The sequence below is a fragment of the Acomys russatus genome, chromosome 30 (assembly GCF_903995435.1).
Source record: "Acomys russatus chromosome 30, mAcoRus1.1, whole genome shotgun sequence".
Taxonomy (NCBI): domain Eukaryota; kingdom Metazoa; phylum Chordata; class Mammalia; order Rodentia; family Muridae; genus Acomys; species Acomys russatus.
Window position 1 is genome coordinate 10,676,738 of NC_067166.1, and position 22,953 is coordinate 10,699,690.

General features: G+C 44.5%; 1 protein-coding gene across 2 annotated transcripts in view; it reads right to left on the reverse strand.

Moving 5' to 3' along the window:
- The window catches only part of Depdc1b (DEP domain containing 1B), a 67,601-nt gene that overhangs the window by 24,193 nt on the left and 20,455 nt on the right, over positions 1 to 22,953 (reverse strand). For both annotated transcript variants that reach the window (XM_051172528.1, XM_051172529.1), the window contains exons 2-3: positions 6,142 to 6,277; positions 733 to 860 (exon numbers count right to left, since the gene is read on the reverse strand). In XM_051172528.1, coding sequence (XP_051028485.1) covers positions 733 to 860; positions 6,142 to 6,277 — 264 coding nt within the window. The remainder of the gene's footprint in view (positions 1 to 732; positions 861 to 6,141; positions 6,278 to 22,953) is intronic.

The following is a 22,953-nucleotide window of genomic DNA, read 5'->3' on the forward strand; positions in this document are numbered from 1 at the left end:
ACCAGTCTTTAAGATGTACTGTCTTCATGTACTGCACCCATACTTTCTAGACAATGGATTAGAAACGGAATATGTAGCCGGGCTGTGGTGACGCACGCCATTCATCCCAGCACTCAGGAGGCAGAGGCAGGCGGATCTCTGTGAGTTCGAGGCCAGCCTGGTCTACAAAGTGAGTCCAGGACAGCCAAGGCTACACAGAGAGATCCTGTCTTGAAAAAACCAAAAGACAAAACAAAACTAAATAGAAATGGAATATGTTTAAAATAACATTGAAACATCCTTTTACAATTGCATACTTCTTTACTTAATCACACAACAACTTAAATTCAAAAAAAAATTTTTTTAAGTAAAATTACGTAAAGCCAAATTTTCCATTATGTGTTTATGAAACTGAAGACATCGATAGTGCACACACATAACCATCCCAGCTCGCAAAAGGTGGAGCAACACGCTAGAGAATTCAAGGTCAACCTGGGATACACAGCAAAAGCATGTCTCAAGGGGGAAATGTTAACAACTAAAAAGGAATTTAAGCTCCTATTTTAGCGACTACATATCTAACAACAGAAATGTCTCAAAATTTAGTTAAATTATATTTGCGAAACAGCATAAGTACAGATTATGCAAAGCTGAGATTTGTTTTAAAGATAATTTCAGAAAACTAAATATGCAGAGAGTAGGAAAGAGATAAGATGGAGACCCCTGGAATTCTCAAGTGTCTAATGTGCATACTGTGACAACGTCGTAGATTTCCAGATCTCTTCCACGCTGGCCTCGGTCAGCTGCCTGCGCTGGACTAGGCGGCAAGCCGGCACCTCTCCAATGGCGATGCTGTGGCGCTTGAACCACACCTCAGAACTCTGTTTTGGCCCAGGGGTGGGGGAGAGGGGGGGGAGGGGAGAGGAGGGAGGAAAGGAGGTGGGATAGTAGGAGAGAGAAGACATATTTCAATATAAAATGCTATGGTTTATGAGAAAAGACTTGCCTACTTGTGATTTGGCTGAAACAAGCGGTTAGAGTTATAAGCTGCCTTTCTTTGCATGGACCTCAGAGAAGTAATAAGTGACTCTTTTAAGATTAGGTCATATTATAATAAACGGCAAAAGAGCTAAGGCAGTGAGTGCGTCACTAAACCACAGCCATTTCCTGTGAGAGTCCCAACTGGCTAGTGAAATAAATTTTTATAAATTCAAAATTAAGTGCAGAAATACTTGTCTTAATTCACATTGTCCCAACTGAGTAATCATTTAAAATGAGAATAATATACCTTCTAGAACTCTCTTTTATAAGCAAATATTAAATACAGTATCAGAAAGCAACCCAACCGTAGGCCGCCACTAAGGAGGTGCCGCCCTCCCAGGGAAGAGACAAGGTATGGCTTAGACAGCTGCCCAGGTCGCACAGTGCCATGCAACCCTGCTCCCAGTAGCTCATGCCCCACAGTTAGGCTATCAGACACAAGTCAAACACTTCTTTGCCATCACAGAGAAGACTTCTGACCTGTAAGAGGCAAAATATGTTACGAAACATTTACAACGGGTTTCTAGAAGACATTTCTGTGAATATAACACTACAGAAAAATCTTATTAATTTGAAGAGGGAAAAACAGGAAAGTTGTTATTTTTTTGTTTGATATTTGCTTTTGCTTTTTAAAAGGTGTGTGTGTGTGTGTGTGTGTGTGCGCGCGCGCGCGCGCGCGTGCGCATGCATAGGAGAGAGAGAGACAGAGACAGAGACAAACAAAAAGGGAGGGAAGGAGAGAAGGAGGGAGGGAGACTATGTGAGTGAGTGAGAGAGTGAGTGAGTGTGTGAGTGAGTGTGTGAGTGTGTGAGTGAGTGAGTGAGTGTGTGAGTGTGTGAGTGTGTGAGTGAGTGAGTGAGTGAGTGAGTGTGTGAGTGAGTGAGTGAGTGAGTGAGTGTGTGAGTGTGTGAGTGAGTGAGTGTGTAAGTGTGTGATTGAGTGAGTGTGTGAGTGAGTGAGTGAGTGTGTGAGTGAGTGAGTGTGTGAGTGAGTGAGTGTGTGAGTATGTGAGTGTGTGAGTGAGTGAGTGTGTGAGTGAGTGAGTGAGTGAGTGTGTGAGTGAGTGTGTGAGTGAGTGTGTGTGTGAGTGAGTGAGTGGGTGAGTTCAGGTGCACATGGAAGCCAGCCTCACTGGATTTTCAATGGTTGCTAGCCAGTTAACATGACTGCTGGGAACCAAACTTCATTCCTCTGCAGGAGCAGAAAGCGCTCTTAACTGCTCAGCCATCTCCCTATCCCCTGCCTTTGCTTTGAAAGATTTACCAATTTATAAGTGAAACTCAAAGACCAGGTGGATGTGTAAAAATGTTAATATCTAAATCAGGTGTTTGGGCTTGAAGGTAGACAGACATTTACCCTGCAAGCCCATTTCCAAAGGTGCCCTAAAAAGTACTCCAGGGTGCATATATGAGCCTATATATCTGTAAAGGTACTGTTTAGAATGGCATATGTTGAAAAGCTGGAAAAATATACCTAGCAATGAAGGACTAAGCAAATCAATATTATCACTTTTATAATAGGCATGATCAAATTAGATGTACTAAAATGACGTCAGATGTTTAATAGTGTGAACCATGGGCATAACACACTGTTCTACGGGAAGAATATGAGACACAAAACAGCCCAGGGTGACCCCGTTGTGTCAAAACACACATGCAACAAGAGGGTACACAATAAAAGTGTTATCTGGAGTAATTCTCCGTAGACATCCCACGTAATTTCTTTCTCTGAAACAAACTGATCAACAGAAGCCATACTTGACTGCTACTGAGAACTGAGAGCCTGCGCAGGGAATCCTGCTCATATGCGTAAACTCAGCTCATGGTGCGGTCCCTCTACCTCACAGGGCACCAGCATGCCAGCGTCACTGCTCAGAGCCCTTACACAAAAGCACCACAGACAACAGAGTTCAAATGCTGGGACCCACAAACGCCAGGACCCAGAGGCAGCAATCTGACTCCAGAACCGACTCTTTTTTCCCCCTCCTGTAATGTATTTATTTATTCACTTTACATCCTTATTGAAGCACTCCCCCTCCTGTTCCCCATTCTCCCCTCTCATTCTCCTGGTTGGGGGTTGGGGGTCAGGGGTGGTGTCAGTTGGTGGTGCATGCCTTTAATCCCAGCAGAGGAGGCGGAAATTTATAAGTTAGTGGCCAGCCTGGGCTACAGAACCCATTCTGATTCTGTGCGTGATCACTTTGTGCTTCAGAAAGGGTGGCAAATAATTGCTTACTGTTTTGTTATTCATTTTATTTCACATACTGATTGGACAAGTGAAAAGGCAGGACAAAGAGTGGCTGGGATCAATGGTCAGAACATTCTCCACAGTTGAGTGAAGAATGGGATATGACTTTCTCACGTACTCTGGTGCCTCACATTTGACCATGTCCCCTGGAGGGGGAGACCTAGTGGCACTCAGAGGAAGGACAGCAGGTTGCCAAGAAGAGACTTGATACCCTATGAGCATATACAGGGGGAGGTAATCCCCCTCAGGAACAGTCATAGGGGAGGGGAAGAATGGGAAAATGGGAGGGATGGGATAACCATTGAGATGTAACAAGAATAAATTAATTAAAAAAAAAAAAAGAGCGGCTGGAATGTGTTCAGTGGCATGGACCAATCACTGGGTTGAACCCTCAGCTCTGCCTCCCCACCCACAGCAGTCATCACCACCCCAAAAAAGAAAAAAGATATAACAAACATTTTCTTGTTTCTGGTTTGTTCTCCTGCCCCCCCATCCCACCTCCACCTCCCAACACAGGGTTTCTCAGTGTAGCCTTGGCTGCCCTGGACTCGCTTTATAGACTAGGCTGGCCTCACACTCACAGAGATCCACCTGCCTCTGCCTTCTGAGTGCTGGGATTACAGGTGTGCACCACCACGTGCAGCTGTTTTGTTCTTTTGAGACTGAGTCTCAGGCTATAAGCCCAGGCTAGCCTGGAACTCATTAGGTAGCCTAGGCTGGCTTTAGCTGAAGACCTTGCCTAAGCCTCCAGGCACGCACCACCTCCCCTGCCTCTCAAGCTCTTTAAGAAAGAGGGATCATTTATTAACTGATAATCAACCTCACTCTAAAAGCTGTGTCAAGATCTCCCTAAGGGAGAGGATCCTGGTCTGCCGTTCTTGGTTTGAGTACGCGCCAGGAAGCAGGGACACGCTATGGTGGATCTCATGACAAGCAGTAAGCTTACATCCTTGCTTATCATGTCCGAGGGAAATACCAGGAAACAGATCAGAATGTATCGAAAGAGAGGTACGGATGCACGCAGATGGCTGGAGAGGAAGCTAATGACGTAAGAGTGTGGAGGGCTGGGCGGCTCTGGGGCACTGGTACACTCCAGGGCTCCCGAGCATGGAAGGTGCTGCCACTGGTGCAAGGCTCTGAACAGAATTGACACGTGCTAATGAACACTTGGTCTTCCCAGGCACAGGAGCAACATTATAACGGCACAGAAGAGAAAGGGGAAGTCATACAGAGGCAGCAAAGCCTGCTTATTTAGCTGTACAACACTGGCCTTCTGAAACAGCCTGACTTACAGGGGTGTATTAGGTGTTTAAATAAACATACTGAAGAAAAGACTATCCAATTTCTTAGAGTTTATATACTAATTTTTTTCTGACTAGGAACTAAGACTTGGTTATTAAATAGTCCTTAATTATGAGCAGTCCTCAAATAGAGAAAACTCCCATGGCTCCCATTTTGCTAACACTTTATTTCCTATTTTACTATTTTTTTCTTTGTAGACTGTGAGAGTGAAGAGTGTGTCACATGCCACCAACTCCGCTGAGCTTGGGACACCTGTCACACGGGGACACTATTAATGAATCTTTTTGAACAGGTAAATGAGGAACACCCAAATGCAGTCTCTCCTCTAAGTTCCAGGGTCCTGCCTCCACCCACCCGTGAGGTGCTCCCATTTCACAGAAACCATCATCATCAAGTTCACACCGACGTCATCACCATCCTTGACAAATCTGCAAGACCCCGTGGAGTCCCCACTTCTGTCGCTGGTGTCATCTTTTGCCTGGATCGTCTCTGATAAGTCTAAGCTTCTTAATTATCCTCTCCAAGCTGAGGCATCACATAAATTTTTTGCGGGGAGGGGGAAGGCTGTTCTTCCTTTTCATTGGACTGGCTAAGAACAACCTCACATCTTTGCAAACAAACTCTTATAGCACCTGATTAACCTAAATCAACAGTGCTAGTCAATTTCTTCCAAATTGCCTTATCAGGGTTTCCGTCTCTGTCCCATTTCTCAGCAGCATCTCAATCTTGGCAGTCTTGTACTGGCAATATTGTAACAAAGAAGCATGGATATCTGAGGCTGTGCGCTTCATAATGCCCTACTGTTAGAGACCAGACGAGGCCACATTTGTTCGTGTGCTGTGCTGGGTGTTGGGCCCCTCCACAGGACAGCCTGCTTTCTCACTCTCACCTGACAGCATAATTGAGACAAAGTTCTGGAGAAGACAAGGCGGAGAAGTAAACTCCAGCACAGGAAAGGGGTCAGAAGGGAGCTTAGCAGAGACCTGCTCTGACTGAACATATGAAACCAGCTACCACATGTTCCATCAGAATGTCAGTGGTGAAAGTGAAGACAGAGTGCCACTCTTCCTGTTAAACGACCTCTTGACTATTGACATGTGCTGTCATTTGACAGGACTTCCCAAACATGGTTCACAAAGAACCTACTAGAAAGCACAGGACCAAGCTTACAGCTCATTAGATGAGTCCTCCTGGACTGAGCCCATCATCTCTTAAAAAGTCGTGGCTACTGTTTTATTTGTTTATTTGTTTATTTATTTATTTATTTATTTATTTATTTATTTAGTGACACTTTCATATATGCATGTAGTACATTCTGGTCACATTGACCACCACCCCTCCACCCCAGTATGTCCTTCAAATCCCTTCCAGAACCTTCCACCACCAAGTCCTCATCTCGCTTTCAGCTCTTTATTTTGTTTTTGCTGTATGATTCACTGGGTTTATCCAGGGCCAACTGTGTGGGCATGGCTATGGAGCTATTCACTGGGACATGAGTAACTCACCAATGGGGACAGCACTACACAATGACTTCCTGGTCCCCACTGGTAGCTCTTACTCACAACACTCACCATCACAATTGGCCTCACTGGGATGTTCTCTTGTGAAGTGCCTGCTGGGGGATCGTTCCATTCTGGAAACTTAATAACATCTCTCTGATACAGGGGCTTCTTTGGATATGGCTTCAGGGGTGAGGAAGGAGGAAATCTAAATCCAAGAAGAAACGCTCTGTTATTGCAGACAGTAGGAGGCAGAGGCTTTACAGCACTCAGATACGTGATGAGCCCACTGCCCATTCTTCATTAAATGATTGCACATGAGTCATGCAGAGTGGTGCTCAACAATAGCGACTTTTAAGATATTCATTCATTACACACACCAATTAATATTTATAGAGAAAAGTCATAAAATATACATAACATTTTAAATAATAAAACTTGCTTGAAAAACTGGCTTCCTACTTGATTTCTTTTCCTTTGTCTTTAAGATGAGGTCCCACTGTGGTACCCAGATGAGGTCTCACTGTGGTACCCAGATGAGGTCTCACTGTGGTACCCAGGCTTGAACCCAGGAAGCAACCCTTCTTCTTTTGCTTCCAAGATGGCAATAACAGGTGCGCATCGCCTCACCTAGTTCTAAAGATGCTCTAAAGTCCTAAAGATGGAACGGGGGCCTCTGCTCACCCAGCTTGAACTCGGTAGTGCCTTGTGGCTCTATGGCTACAGTTTGTAATTGGTGTTCCAAACACAAACCACTGACCTTGCCGAGGGGACAGTACACTGACCTGACATCCGCTTCTTACTTTTCCTTTGCAGGGCTAGCCCTCACACACCAGGAAGCATTCCACCACTGAGCTGCGCCCTCAGCCCCCAATGTTCACTTTTATAAATACTTCTCAGAAAGACTAGTTCTCCTTCCCTTGGATATAGAACATGTCACACAGAGATTCAAACGCCAACCAGAAAATGCATCTTAAGGGAAGCCAGGAAACTGTCTAGACTCATTCTTCTGCCTTTCCCCACACGGCCCCTCTCCCTGGATCTCTGGCTTATCAGAGCCATTCCACCTTGAACATGAAAATTCTCCTGAAAATGGATTTCACCCTACCAATAAGGAACTAATACAAAATATGTGTGTGCGTGGGGGGGTTCTCATAAGATGTCTCCCTATTAATTTATTAGAAAGAATACAGTGAAATATATCACTAGGATATATTTGGCTCTAGGCACTAGGATATATATGAATGGCTCAGGGCTGAGCTCTTGACTCACATGTGTGAAGGGGGTCGAGCCCAGCACTGAAACAAAAGGGGAGGGGCAGGGAGAGGCATTGCAAAAGCATGCAAGAAATTAGTAAGTGGTTGGCTCTTGTTTTAAAATGTAGACCCAACTAAAGGCTTAGGATCTTCCTATGAGAGTCAGAGAAATGGCACAGTCATTAACAGCATTAAGACTCAAGTTGGGTTCCCTGCATCAAAGCCAGGAAGCTCACAACTGCCTGTCACTGCAGTTCCACGGAGTTTGAGGTCCTCTCTGGCCTCCAAGAGACTGTCTTACACCCACATCCACACATAGACACACATTCTCACACACACACACATAGACACACACACACACACAATTTCTTAAAAGTTCTTCCTTGTGATATCCAAGAGAAGAATAAAGCAGGTTATTGAATATTTTATTCTTTTTTAAAACGGTGTTTCTTAACTAAGCATTTCGTACACATACACAAATGTATTTTATGCACCCTTCTCCCAGACCATCCACCTCCTACCCCTTCCCAACCTATCTTTTTTTTTTTTTTTTTTTTTTTTTTAAGTAGCCCATGAGGTCTAATTCGTACTTCCATAATATACTGGTGAGTATGAGGCTATCCTCTGGAGCAGGCTTGCTACCAGGAGGCCAAGTAAGAAAAGTGAATCTTCCTCCCCTAGAAGGCATGGACTGTCAGCAGCTCCACAGCAAGGGTAGGAGCGCACAAGCCCTACCTCTCCGTGCTGGCAGCAAGGGTAGGAGTGACAAGCCCTACCTCTCCGTGCTGGGGTGTGGGCAGCTTGATCTTGTGCAGCTGCTGTCAGAGTGGGGGTCCAGTCACGACTCCAAGACACTGCTTGGCCCTGGTCCTCCCCAACCTCTGTCTCTAACCATCTTTCTATCCCTGTCTTTTTCAATGTTCCCTGTGCTTTGGGGCAAAGGGTGTGATACACATGCCTCCTCTGTGGCCAAACATTCGCCACTTACTTACTCTCTGCACTTGGACCAGTTGTGAGCTTCAGGGCTGTGAGCATCTCGTTCTGAGGGGAACACAGAACCAAAGAGCTTTAAATGCGCTGATAGCTTTCACAGAAAGTCTGTACCAAGGTGAATCAGGAGACAGGCAACAGCAAGAGCACTACAGGAAACCACTTCAGGAACAGTCACAAGAGCCTTGAAAAGAACTGAGCAGTGGAAAAAAGCAGAACTCCATGCACTCTGAAAAGAACATCTAATAACCGCACTAGATTTCAGAAATCAGGGTGAATCCACAGAAAAACAGTAAAGTCTGGAAATCATCAAATCAAGTCAAATAAACTGAAATTGTCAGTTTATTTATGTGGCAATCAGATTATTAAAGTAGGTGACAGAAGCCCAAATATAAGATAAATGAAGATTTTAAGCCGGTCTAAGAAAACTCTGTAGTTAAGGCTAACTCTATAATTAAGGCTATCTCTGTAGTTAAGGCTATCTCTGTAGTTAAGGCTATCTCTGTAGTTAAGGCTATCTCTGTAGTTAAGGCTATCTCATAGCAGTTAATGTGGCTCTTCTCGGCTCTCTAGCTCCTCTTCTCCCCTCCTCTCTCCTCTTTCTTCCTTTCCTGTCCTCCTTTTCCCGTCTCTTCTTCTCTCAGGCAGGACCTTGCTATGTAGCCCGGGTTGGCATTGAACTCAAGACCCTCCTGTTGCTGCCTTCCATGTGCTAGAGTGGCAGGTGTGACAGGCCCTCCATACCTAGGTCTAATCTGATTTCACAAAGGTCCTATTTCTAACCGAGGTTGGTATTTAGGCATGTGCACTCTCACAGACTAGCCCGTGCATATAACACCAGTTATATAGAGCGACCACTTCACCGATAAATAGGATTAAATAACTCCCAACCAGCACTCACTCACCCTCAACTATGGTTTGAAAACTGGGGCCTTGAGTTCCTGTTTTGGCTCTCATGAATACCTGTACATCCTTCGGCAGGTAAAAGCTTCTCTAAATAGTGACATATTGATCTGTCGGGTGATCTATGCATTTTCCCTCTGCTTTAAAAGCTATGTCCTTCAAATGGATTGAGCTAGAAATGATCATAATGAGTGAGTTAACTCAGAAACAGAAAGACTCAAATGGTATATACTCACTTATATCTGCATACTAGCCCAAGGGACATGTCCCGTGAAAGCCTTCACTTACCAGGAAACTGGGACAGAGGGGAGGACATCCTATTGGGACTCTAGATGAGAGAAGCATGGGAGAATAGCAAAGTAGAAGGATCCAGAGGGTCCTAGAAACCTACAAGTAGAACATTAGGATAGGCAGATCTGGGCCCAGGGATCCCGCTCAAACTAAGGCACCAGCCAAGGACAATACTGGCAGTAAACTTTAAACCTCTATCCAGATCTAGCCAATGGTCAGAACATTCTCCACAGTTGAGTGGAGAGTGGGGTATGACTTTCACACAAACAGTTGAGTGGAGAGTGGGGTATGACTTTCACACAAACTCTGGTGCCTCACATTTGACCATGTCCCCTGGAGGGGGAGGCCTGGTGGCACTCAGAGGAAAGATTGCAGGATACCAAGAAGAAACTTGATACCCTATGAGCATATACAGTGGGAGGAAGTCCCCCTCAGGCACAGTCATAGGGGAGGGGAGTAAGGGGAAAATGGAAGGGAGGGAAGAATGGGAGGATACAAGGGATGGGATAACCATTGAGATTTAACAAGAATAAATTAATAAAAAAATTTAAAAAAAAACTATGTCCTTGTATCTCCACGCTCAGAATAAACTATCTTCCAAAAGGCAAAGCAGAACTTCTTTTTATGTTTGTTTGGGTTTTTTTGTTTGTTTGTTTGTTTCCCTGTGTTGCCTTGGCTGTCCTGAACTCACTTTGTACACGAGACTGACCTAGAACTCACAGCAATCCACCTGCCTCTGCCTCTCCCTCCTGGAGTGCTGGGATTACAGGGCGCGCCACCACACCGGGCTGAAGCAGAACTCCTTCTTTGGTGAAGAACGGTGAGGGTCTGCCTGGCGGCCCCTCCTCCCGCTACCTGAAGACCCTCCCCCAGCAGTGACATGTGTAGCTAGAGACCTCATTTCTACCCAAGCCTGGCACCTCTGCCTGAGGAAAGCACGCACAAGGGTTCCCTCTAGTGGTGACTGCTGGAGGTGACTTCTGAAGACACCAGAAATTGCCAGTTTAATCCCAACATTTGACTTTTTTGTCATCTGGGGCTAGACCCCCCCATTAGATGATCTGCTTCAAATATCACTTGGATGAAATAGGAATATTTCCCAAATAGGAAAGCAACTTTTTTAAAAGCTGCACAACTAACTGTCTCAGAGCTTAAAACATCTCTAAAAGAGAGTTATAAACTCTTCACTAGCTATATTAGCACATGCCTATAATCACAGCCCTTGGGAATCTCTAAGGCTAGCCTGGGTGCCATAAAAGCCTGTCTCAAAAAAAAAGTAAGGGGGGATCCAAGATGGCGGCGAGCAGTGTGGACCGCGTTTGGAGGCTCCAGTGAACAATTCAGGGAATTGCACAGATTTCTGAGCCAGGAACACCGAGGTCCGAACATCACGGCAGCGGGAGTGCTCCACGGTTCGGAGGGACCAGGGTGCGGAGGACCTGCGTGCCCCTGCACACGGGAGGAGCGTGGTTTTTCTCTGATCGGAGCGGCAGCGGCAGAGGCAGCAGCACCAGCGGCACCAGCAGCGGCGGCTGAGGTTTGCAGCTCATAGCCTTCCGGTGGAGGCGATTGGTGTGGTGGCTGGTGGGAATTGCTGCGGGAGAGGGGACTCGGGGCAGGATTTGGGTCACGTGGAGCCTTTGGACCCAGATTGGACTCGGCGGACAGTTCGGCCCCAGAGTCCTGGGTATTGGCCCGGCCCAGCAAACAATTCTGCCTGAGGCACTAACTCAGCGTGGCCATAGCTCCCCTGCTGTGGCGCAGGCTTAGTTGAGCACGCTGCTCCACACTAGGCACTACCTCAGCTCAGCGGCAGCTCCCCTGCGGTGACACAGTCTGGGCGGAGCACTTGGTTTCACCACAGGCGCTAACTCAGAGCAGCCGCAGTTCTCCTGCTGTGGCGCAGGCTTGGTGACGTGCTCGGTTCCATCCTAGGCACCACCTCAGCTCAGCGGCAGCTCCCCTGCGGTGACACAGTCTGGGCGGAGCACTTGGTTTCACCACAGGCGCTAACTCAGAGCAGCCACAGTTCTCCTGCTGTGGCGCAGGCTTGGTGACGTGCTCGGTTCCATCCTAGGCACCAGCTCAGCTCAGCGGCAGCTCCCCTGCGGGGACACAGTCCGGGCGGAGCACTTGTCCCACCACTGGCGCTAACTCAGAGCAGCCGCAGTTCTCCTGCTGTGGCGCAGGCTTGGTGACGTGCTCGGTTCCATCCTAGGCACCACCTCAGCTCAGCGGCAGCTCCCCTGCGGGGACACAGTGCAGGCAGAGCACTTGTTCCACCACTGGCGCTAACTCAGAGCAGCCGCAGTTCTCCTGCTGTGGCACAGGCTGGACAGAACTCTCGGTTCCACCAGCTCTAAGACTCTGGTTGGACACAGTGTACAGTTTGAATCCAGAATTCCTGGCTGAGATTGGTGGTCAGTTCGGGCCCTGAGTCAATAACTGACCACAGCACGCACTTTGGGCCAAAAGGCCCTAGTGGAGCTTGGTGCGTAGTCCCAGCCCAAAAATTCTGGCTGGGCCCTGTGTGCATTTTGGGCCCAAAATCCCTAGCTGAGCTTGGCAGACGGTTCAGGCCCTGAGAATCTAGCTGAGTTCTGCCCGTGGTTCGGTCCCAGTGCTCCTGGCTGGACTTGGCAGGGAACACAGAAGGCTGTGGATACCTTGGCCTGACCCAACGCTCATTCAGAGACCCAGAACAATTGCAGGATCCACAGCAGAGGGGGACTGAGGATCACTGGCTGTGAGAGACCAGAACAACAGGGCTAACCTCCTAACATCCACACCAGTGAAGCTTTGAGCTCGCAGCCTAGGGAAATCGTAAGAAAACAAGTGAATCTATCGTCAGACACCCTCCATTCAACTCTGGAAGCTACCCAACAAAAACAAAGACGGCAAGATGTCTAAAGGACAACGAAAAAGCATACGCAAAAAACCCCAAAACAACATGGCGTCTCCAGTTTCCAGCTATCCCAAAGAAAACCACCCAGAGAACTCAAATACAACGGAAATACAAGAAAATGACCTCAAATCCTTAGTAATGAGGATGATAATGGAGGAAACAAATAAAATTCGTAATCAAATGCAGGAAGACGCAGACAAACAGGTGAGAGACATAAAAGAAGCACATAGAGTGGAACTGGAAAAATTGCAGGAAAATGCAAACAACCAGATGAAAGAAATAACTAAAACGGTTCAAGCTCTGAAGACCTATAAAGAGGCAATGGAAGAAACTCAGGAATATACAAAAAATCAGATGAAAGAAATCAAAAAATCAGTTCAAGATCTGAAAATGAAAATGGATTCAATGATAAACACACAGACAGAAGAAAAACGAGAACGTGAGACCTCAGAGAAGAAGGCGAGCAACACAGAGGTGAGCTTTTCTAACAGAATCCAAGAGATGGAAGAACGAATCTCAGGGCTAGAAGATACAATCACAGATATTGAATCAACCATTAAAGAAAATGCCAATTCTGGAAAACTCCTGACACAAAACATCCAAGAAATTAAGGACACCATGAAAAGAAGAAATTTGCGGATAATAGGCATTGAAGAAAGAGAAGACATCAGACTCCAGGGCCCAGAAACTATTCTCAACAAAATCATAGAAGAAAATTTCCCCAATCTAAAGAAAGAGATGCCTATAAACATACAAGAGGCCTACAGAACACCAAATAGAATTGACCAGAAAAGAAAAACTGCCCGCCACATAATAATCAAAACACAAAACATGCAGAACAAAGAAAAAATATTAAAAGCTGCAAGGGAAAAGGGCCAAATAACATTTAATGGTAAACCTATCAGAATTACACCTGACTTCTCAGCAGAGACCATAAAAGCCAGAAGGGCCTGGACAGAGATCCTGCAAACCCTAAGAGAACACAGATGCCAGGCCAGACTACTTTACCCAGCAAAATTATCAATAACCATTGATGGAGAAAACAAAATATTCCATGACAAAAACAAATTCAAACAGTACCTATCCACAAACCCAGCTTTACAGAAGGTACTAGAAGGAAAACTCCATCCCAAAGGGTCAAGCTACAACCAAAACTACCCAGGAAATAGATAACTATCCCATGGCAAAAACACAACTACACAAACGCTCGACTGGAAACAACATCAAAATTAAGACTCTTAACAGTCACTGGTCATTAATATCTCTCAACATCAATGGCCTCAATTCTCCAATAAAAAGACACAGACTAACCGAATGGGTACATAAACAAGACCCAACATTCTTCTGCATCCAAGAAACACATCTCACCCATAATGAAAGGCATTACCTCAGGGTAAAAGGTTGGAAAAAAATATTCCAAGCAAATGGTCACAAGAAGCAAGCAGGTGTAGCCATTTTAGTATCGAACAAAATAGACTTTCAACCAAAATTAATCAAAAGGGATGAGGAAGGACACTTCATACTCATCAAAGGTAAAGTCAACCAAGATGACATCACAATTCTGAACATCTATGCTCCCAATACAAGGGCACCCACATATGTAAAAGATCTCCTAAAAAAGCTTAAACCACACATCGATCCCCACACAATAATAGTGGGAGACTTCAACACCCCACTCTCACTGAAGGATAAGTCATTGAAACAGAAACTAAGCCGAGAAATAACATCATTAACCAATGCCATGGGTCAAATGGATCTAACAGATATCTATAGAACCTTTCACCCAAACAAGAAAGAATACACCTTCTTCTCTGCACCCCATGGAACCTTCTCCAAAATTGATCACATCGTAGGTCACAAAGCAAGCCTCAACAGATACAAGAGGATTGAAATAATACCTTGTATCCTATCAGATCACCATGCTCTTAGGCTGCAATTCAACAACAACAGAAATAACAAAAAGCCTACACGTTTGTGGAAACTAAACAACTCTCTGCTAAATGACACCTGGGTCAGGGAAGAAATAAAGAAAGAAATCAAGGAGTTTCTGAAATTCAATGAAAATGATGAAACAACATACCCAAATTTGTGGGATACATTGAAAGCAGTGCTAAGAGGAAAATTCATAGCACTAAGTGCCTTTAAAAAGAAATTGGAAACATCGCACATAAGCATCTTAACAACACAACTGGAAGCCCTAGAAAAAAAAGAAGCAGAAACACCCAAGAGGAGTAGACGCCTGGAAATTATCAAACTCAGGGCTGAAATTAACAAATTAGAAACTAAGAAAACAGTCCAAAGAATCAACAAAACCAAAAGCTGGTTCTTTGAGAAAATCAACAAGATAGACAGACCATTAGCCAAACTAACTAAAAGGCAGAGAGACAGTATTGAAATGAACAAAATCAGAAATGAAAAGGGAGACATAACAACAGACACTGAAGAAATTCAAAGAATCATAAGATCCTACTTTGAAGGCATATACGCCACAAAATTTGAAAATCTAAGGGAAATGGACGATTTTCTTGATCAAGTTCACTTGCCAAAGTTGAGTGAAGAACAGATAAACAAGTTAAATAGTCCCATTTCCCCTACAGAAATAGAAGCAATCATCGATGGTCTTCCAACCAAAAAAAGCCCAGGGCCAGATGGTTTCAGTGCAGAATTCTACCAGACCTTTAAGGGCGAGCTAATACCGATACTCTTCAAGCTACTCCAAAAGATAGAAATGGATGGAAAATTACCAACTTCATTCTATGAGGCCATAGTCTCATTGATACCTAAACCTCACAAAGACTCAACAAAGAAAGAGAATTTCAGACCAATTTCTCTTATGAACATAGATGCAAAAATACTAAATAAAATACTTGCAATACGAATACAGGAGCACATCAAAGATATCATTCATCATGACCAAGTAGGCTTCATTCCAGGCATGCAGGGATGGTTTAATATACGGAAATCCATCAATGTAATCCATCATATAAACAAACTGAAAATAAAAAACCACATGATCATCTCCTTGGATGCAGAGAAAGCATTTGATAAAATTCAACACCCATTCATGTTTAAAGTTTTAGAGAGATCGGGGATACAAGGCACTTTCCTCAACATAATAAAGGCTATATACAGCAAGCCAATAGCCAAAATCAAAGTAAATGGTGAGATACTCAAGGAAATTCCTCTCAAATCGGGAACAAGGCAAGGCTGCCCACTCTCTCCATATCTCTTCAATATAGTACTCGAAGTTCTAGCCAGAGCAATAAGACAACAAAAGGAGATCAAGGGTATCCAAATGGGAAAGGAGGAAGTCAAATTATCCCTCTTTGCAGATGATATGATAGTGTACATAAGTGACCCTCAAAACTCCACCAGAGAACTCCTAAAGCTGATAAACACCTTCAGCAAATTGGCTGGATACAAAATTAACTCAAAAAAGTCTGTAGCCTTCCTATACACAAATGACAAGCTTACAGAGGAAGAAATTAGGAAAACCACACCCTTCACATTAGCCACAAGCAATATAAAATATCTAGGAGTTACCCTAACTAAGCAAGTGAAGGACTTGTATGAAAAAAATTTCAAAACTCTGAAGAAAGAGATTGAAGATGACCTGAGAAGATGGCGTGATCTTCCTTGCTCATGGATCGGGAGAATTAACATAGTAAAAATGGCCATCCTACCAAAAGCAATCTACAGATTCAATGCAATCCCTATCAAAATAACTACACAATTTTTTAAAGACATTGAAAGTTCAATTCTGAACTTCATATGGAAAAACAAAAAACCCAGAATAGCTAAAACAATCTTGTACAATAAAAGATGCTCCGGAGGAATCTCCATACCTGATCTCAAACTGTACTATAAAGCAATAGTACTTAAAACAGCATGGTACTGGCACAGCAACAGGCTGGTTGATGAGTGGAATCGAATCGAAGACCCAGATATGAATCCACACACATATGGTCACTTGATTTTTGACAAAGAAGCCAAATCCATTCAATGGAAAAAGGATAGCATCTTCAACAAATGGTGCTGGTCTAACTGGAGGTCTATGTGTAAAAAAATGAAACTGGACCCATATTTGTCACCTTGCACAAAACTCAAATCCAAGTGGATTAAAGACCTCAACATAAAACCAGAGACACTAACTCACTTAGAAGAAAAAGTGGGAAAGAGCCTGGAACATATTGGCACAGGAGACAACTTCCTGAACAGAACACCAACGGCCCAGGCCTTAATGTCAACCATTAATAAATGGGACCTCATGAGGCTGAGAAGCTTCTGTAAGGCAGGAGACACTGTCAAGGGAACAAAGCGACAGCCTACAGACTGGGAAAAAATCTTCACCAACCCTACATCTGACAAAGGTCTAATATCCAAAATATATAAAGAACTCAAGAAATTAAACACCACCAAACCGAATAACCCAATGGAGAAATGGGGCTTGGAACTAAACAGAGAATTCTCAACAGAGGAGTATCAAATGGCTGAGAAACACTTAAAGAAATGCTCAACCTCCTTAGTCATCAGGGAAATGCAAATCAAAACAACTCTGAGATTCCATCTTACACCCATCAGAATGGCTAAGATCAAAAATTCAAGCGACACCACATGCTGGCGAGGATGTGGGGAGAGAGGAACACTCCTTCATTGCTGGTGGGAATGCAAACTAGTACAGCCACTTTGGAAATCTATCTGGTGCTATCTCAGAAAAATGGGAATAGGGCTTCCTCAAGACCCAGCTATTCCACTCCTTGGAATATACCCAGAAGATGCTCCAGCACACAACAAGAAAATTTGCTCAACCATGTTCATAGCAGCCTTATTCATAATAGCCAGAACATGGAAACAGCCTAAGTGTCCCTCAGTAGAAGAGTGGATAAAGAAACTGTGGTACATATACACTATGGAATACTACTCAGCTATTAAAAACAAGGAATTCCCAAAATTTGTGGATAAATGGATTGAGCTAGAAATGATCATAATGAGTGAGTTAACCCAGAAGCAGAAAGAATCAAATGGTATATACTCACTTATATCTGCATACTAGCCCAAGGGGCATGTCCCACGAAAGCCTTCACTTACCAGGAAACTGGGACAGAGGGGAAGGCATCCTATTGGGACTCTAAATGAGAGACGCATGGGAGAACAGCAAAATAAAAGGATCCAGAGGGTCCTAGAAATCTACAAGTAGAACAATATGATAGGCAGATTTGGGCCCAGGGGTCCCGCTCAAACTAAGGCACCAGCCAAGGACAATATAGGAGGTAAACTTTAAACCCCTTCCCAGATCTAGCCAATGGTCAGAATATTCTACACAGTTGAGTGGAGAGTGTGATACGACTTTCTCACATACTCTGGTGCCTCACATTTGACCATGTCCCCTGGAGGGGGAGACCTGGTGGCACTCAGAGGAAGGACAGCAAGTAGCCAAGAAGAGACTTGATACCCTATGAGAATATACAGGGGGACGTAATCCCCCTCAGGAACAGTCATAGGGGAGGGGAATAATGGGAAAATTGGGGTGGGGGGAGGAATGGGAGGATACAAGGGATGGGATAAACATTGAGATGTAACAAGAATAAATTAATTAAAAAAAAAACTGGAGAAAAAAAAAAAAAAAAAAGTAAGTAGACAACAGACAGTAGCTCACGCAGAGACTTACAACTTGTACAGAAAGTAAGTGTGGCTACAGAGTGCTCACCTCCCCACCCCAAGGCTCAAAAAAAAAAAAAAAAAAAAAAAATGAAAAGAAAAGAAAAGAAAGAAAGAAAGAAAAGAAAAGAAACCATAACAATCTTTGTTAATAGATCTAACTTTCACACAAACTCTGGTGCCCCATCTCTGACCATGTCCCCTGGATAGGGAGGCATGGTGGCACTCAGAGGAAGGATAGCAAGTTACCAAGAAGAGACTCGATACCCTAAAGCATATATAGGGGGGAGGAGGTCCCCCTCAGTCACAGACATAGGGGAGGGGAGTAAGGAGGAAGCAAGAGGGAGTGAGGAATGGGAGGAAACAAGGGATGGGCTAACAATTGAACTGTAATATGAATAAATTAATAAAAAAAAGAAACCATGACAAAAGAGAATAGCAAAGATTCTAAGAACAAAAAGTCAAAAAGGACCAGTGTGACACCACAGGAGCATCAGATTCATGAGTTCACAGCAGCACAAGATCAAGCCAACATGAAAGCTATTGGCAGTTGAGGGCAGGAGAGCCCGTTTTCTTCAGGGTTGTGGTCTCTCCTCTCACAGGTTGCCCATAAGCTGGACCTGTAATCATGTGCATACTCGAAGCACCAAATGGACTCAGTGGGTTATGTATGTATGTATGTATGTATGTATGTATGTATGTATGTATGTACAAATGTATTTATTTATTTTAAGGAAGAAGATAAAAGTTTTGGTGGGAGCAGGTGGAGTGGTTCATGAGAGAAGGTGGAGGGTGGAGTAGGAGGAATTAAGATAAAAAATGTATGGCCTTATGAAATTCTTTTTTTTTTTTTTAAGTAAGTTTATTTATTCACTTTACATCCCAATTGTAGCCCCTCCTTCCTCTCCTCCCAGTCCCACCCTCTTCTCTTCCCTCCTATTCTCCCCTCCCCTTCTCCTCAGAAAAGGGGTCCCTACCCTCCACCAACCCACACCAGCATATCAAGTTACACCAGGACTGAGTGTATCTTCTTCCACTGAGGCTGGGGCAAGGCAGCCTCACCAGGTGGAGGTGACTGAAAAGCAGAAAACAGAGTCCATGTCTGAAATTCTTAAAGAAGAGATACGTAAAATTCAACTTAGGCCAACAGGATGAAATTCCAGTGACATAATAAAAAAATCTTTTCCTGAGAACAATAAGATGCCTCTAAAATGTACGTGAAAATGATGAAAAGAGCCAAAAATAATCAAGTCATTGTTAAAGCAGAAAAACAAGGGTGAGACTTTTCTACCAGGTATCAGGGTGAATAAAGAAAACACAGCGTTGCAATGCTGCCAGCATGAGCAGTAGCCGCCCCTCGCAGCATGGCTGATGTCCGGCAGACCGTCTGTCACTGTGGGGCTGTCCTGTTCACTATAACGACCCCTGGTCTGCACCCACTGCTGGCAGCATCCCTGAGGTGCCTTTTGTAGCACAGCCAAATATTTCTCCAAGACATCGGCATGGGGGAGGATGGAGCTAAACAAAGTGAGTCCAATTATACACTCAAGTTTGAAAACAGAGTTAATGACAGAATAGGCAGTGTACTTGGTGGAAAAGCATGGTCTGTTCAGTACATAAGACAGGGCCAATGTGGTCCACGTAGGAAAAGTGACATTGCATCCAACAACAGACTTACACCTGCAAAGGTGCTCCCTCCCTGACCTGCCACTACAGTACCAAGAGGCACAGTATATTGTCCACCTCCTTGAGTCTGAATGAGCCCTTCTCACTGCTGTAATAAGTAGAAAATGGCACCAACATTAGCTTGTCCTTGCTAGAACTCTGTTCCTTACTTTAGAAACTATCACTTCTTTTTGGCAAAATCTTCTGTAGTAACCAGCCATCATGTAAAATGCGTGACTATCTTGAGATCCCAATGTTGGTAGATGCCCAAGTGGCAGAGAGAGGCCCTAAAGATGAGATACCAAAGAGTAAGAAATTGAATGAGGAAGGACCAGATTCCAGACCTGTGAATGCAAAGGCACCGACGGCGGGAGGCTCTCCATCCTCAGACGCCAAGTGATGGCGTCCTAGGCCCTTTCAAATTCCCAACCACACAATTTGTCTAAATTTAAGGGTTGCTTAAAGTCACTAAATTTGGCCTGGTTTCACTACACAACAGATAACTGAACAGAGATGGAGGCATCTGCATCCGGACATGCCAGTCAGTGGAGGCCTGTAGGATCCCACGATATTCTTGGAAGCTGAAAGAGCAAGAATGAAGTTGAGGCTGGACATTAGAGAAAAGGCCTGTGCTACACAGTCAAATGAATCTCAGAAAAACTGTCACCTGGAGGAACATGGAAAACAGAAAGACTGAATCTGGCCAAGGAATGTTCCACAGTAACCAGTAAAAGAGCAAGCTGCTTTCTCTGAGCTGTGGCAGCAAGGTTACGGGTAGAGCAAGGAAGGAGTGTTAGCTCGATGCCGCATATATGTTTATTTGTAATTACTATTGTTGCTAATGTTGAGTTTTAGTAGATACAGAAAAACATACAAAGGCATGAATGGGCGATTCAAAAACAAAGCAATTTCTCATCCCCCAGTCCCTCAGTAAAGGTTCACAAGGTAAAACCACCTATGTTTTTAGTAAAGTATGATTTTGGCAGGGCCATGAGTGCATGATCGTAAGGACCTTGCCATGCCTACAGCAGGATGTAAGTCCATGCCCTCAGCAGGATGGAAGTCCATGCCTACAGCGGGATCTAAGTCCATGCCTACAGCAGGATGGAAGTCCATGCCTTCAGCAGGATGGAAGTCCATGCCTTCAGCAGGATGTAAGTCCATGCCTTCAGCAAGATGGAAGTCCATGCCTTCAGCAGGATGTAAGGCAACGCTTCACAGACAGCATGACTCAGAACAAGAGTTTATAAGGGAAATCCTTAGTCTGCTTTACCTACCTACTCGCTTTTCCCACTTAACACAGAACAGTCCCACGGTCAGGTATGTGGGCCCCACCACCACCACCAAGGAGTCTCCAGTGGGCATGGGTGTACAGTTCAATTCATTTCATTTCTGACACTACTATGTGGAGACAGCACCATACCCCATAGGCTTAAGGGCTCAGTCTCACAAGACTTCCCTCAGTCCAGATGTCAAGTGAAAGCTCCCAGATTAACTGGCTAGAAGTTAGGGTCTCCACGAAACTCCCACCATACCCACAGGCTCCGTCATTTATTCGAACAGCTCATATAACTCAGGTGAACACTGCACATGCATTTACCAGTTTATGCTAAAGGACATATGAGTCAGACCAAAAAGCCGGATGAAGAGATGGTTGAAATGGTATGAGAAAGACCAGGATGTAAGGCCCTTTGGCCACCACCCTTCCGTGCCTCCTGATTATGCAAGTTCGGCAACCTGGAAACTCAAACCCTGTTACTCAACAATCTTTCCAGAAACTCTAGTGGGTGGGGCTAAAAGTTCCAACTGTCTCATCATCCAATCACTGGGTCTTTTTAAAGACTGAGCCCATCCTTGAAGTTGCTCAGGGCCCCAGCAGTTAAAAAAAAAAAAAAAAAAAAAAAGCTCAATAACATCAATAACATAAACTCAGTATTTATCAAAGCAAATTGTCACTCAGGTAGTCCCAGGGCTCTTAAGAGTTCTATGACTGAGCATGGGGATCTGTTTACTGCTCTATCACACGTTTCTAAGAACTGCAAGGGTACTATGCTGCAGAGGACTTCTGAGTAGCCCAAGACACAGCAGAAGCTGACTCAAATAGGTATGAGAACATGACTTTGTCTAACGGAGCCAGCCACAATAAGATTCCTAAGAAAGAACAAGATTCTTAAGTCAATAATCACAGTAGAACTACCACCTGCACAGTTCAAATGAAAACTGAAAATCAAATCCACTTCAACTTTTCAAAGTGAAATGAGCAGTCAAGCCTTTCAACCTTGAGGGTATCGGACGTATCTAAGAAAGATGTTCAGCTGCAGGCATGGGCTGTTTCTTATAAAAAGAATGACCCAGAATGCTAAGCAGAGAATCCAGAGGAGAGCCATGAGCCACATAGAACTCTAGGAAGCAGCAGAATGGCAGACACATGGCCAATTGCCTTTCAAAGGTGCTATGGACCAGTCGGCCATCAGTAGATGGGATGAGATAATGGAATGAAATTCAGTTGTCTTGTTGGAGAGGGTGAGTGTAGCTGCAAATGAAAGGAAGTTGTTGTAGCCAGAGGTAAACTGGGACAGATTATATTTCCCACGCCACATGCTCTTCCCAGCCTATTCCACATGCTCTTCTCATCCCTTATGCTCGTCCTACCCAACACGGAACCGACAGTTTCCCATCAACAAATTTCTCTACCCCACCCCCGGTGTGAGTGGGCTACGCAATTGCTCTGACAAGCAGAATACAGAAGTGACTGAGGCACAGCCAGTCCTGGGCACAGACCTTGGCTGCCCGTCCTCCGGCTTTCTCTCCTTGCCTACTGAAAATACTTGCATTGGGAATGCTCATGCTTGGGACACAATCTCTGCTAAGCCACCTGCCACGTAAGTGTGGAGTCTACCCTAGCCCCATCGTACTGCATGAAGCCTGTGCAGTATGCCCAAGACAGTGAGACCTCACATGACGAGATGAGCAGGCCACGTGCAACAAAGGTGCCTTGGTGAGAAAAGAGAAGGAAGTCATCTTACTGGTCCATTGTTGGAGGGCAGAAACCTGCTAGCTGAGCTCTTTCTAAGTTCTTTTTTGTTTTGTTTTGTTTGTTTGTTTTGTTTTTTGTTTTTTTTTTGTTGTTGTTGTTGTTCTGTTTTTTGAGACAGGGTTTCTCTGTGTAGCCTTGGCTGTCCTGGACTTGCTTTGTAGACCAGGCTGGCCTCGAAC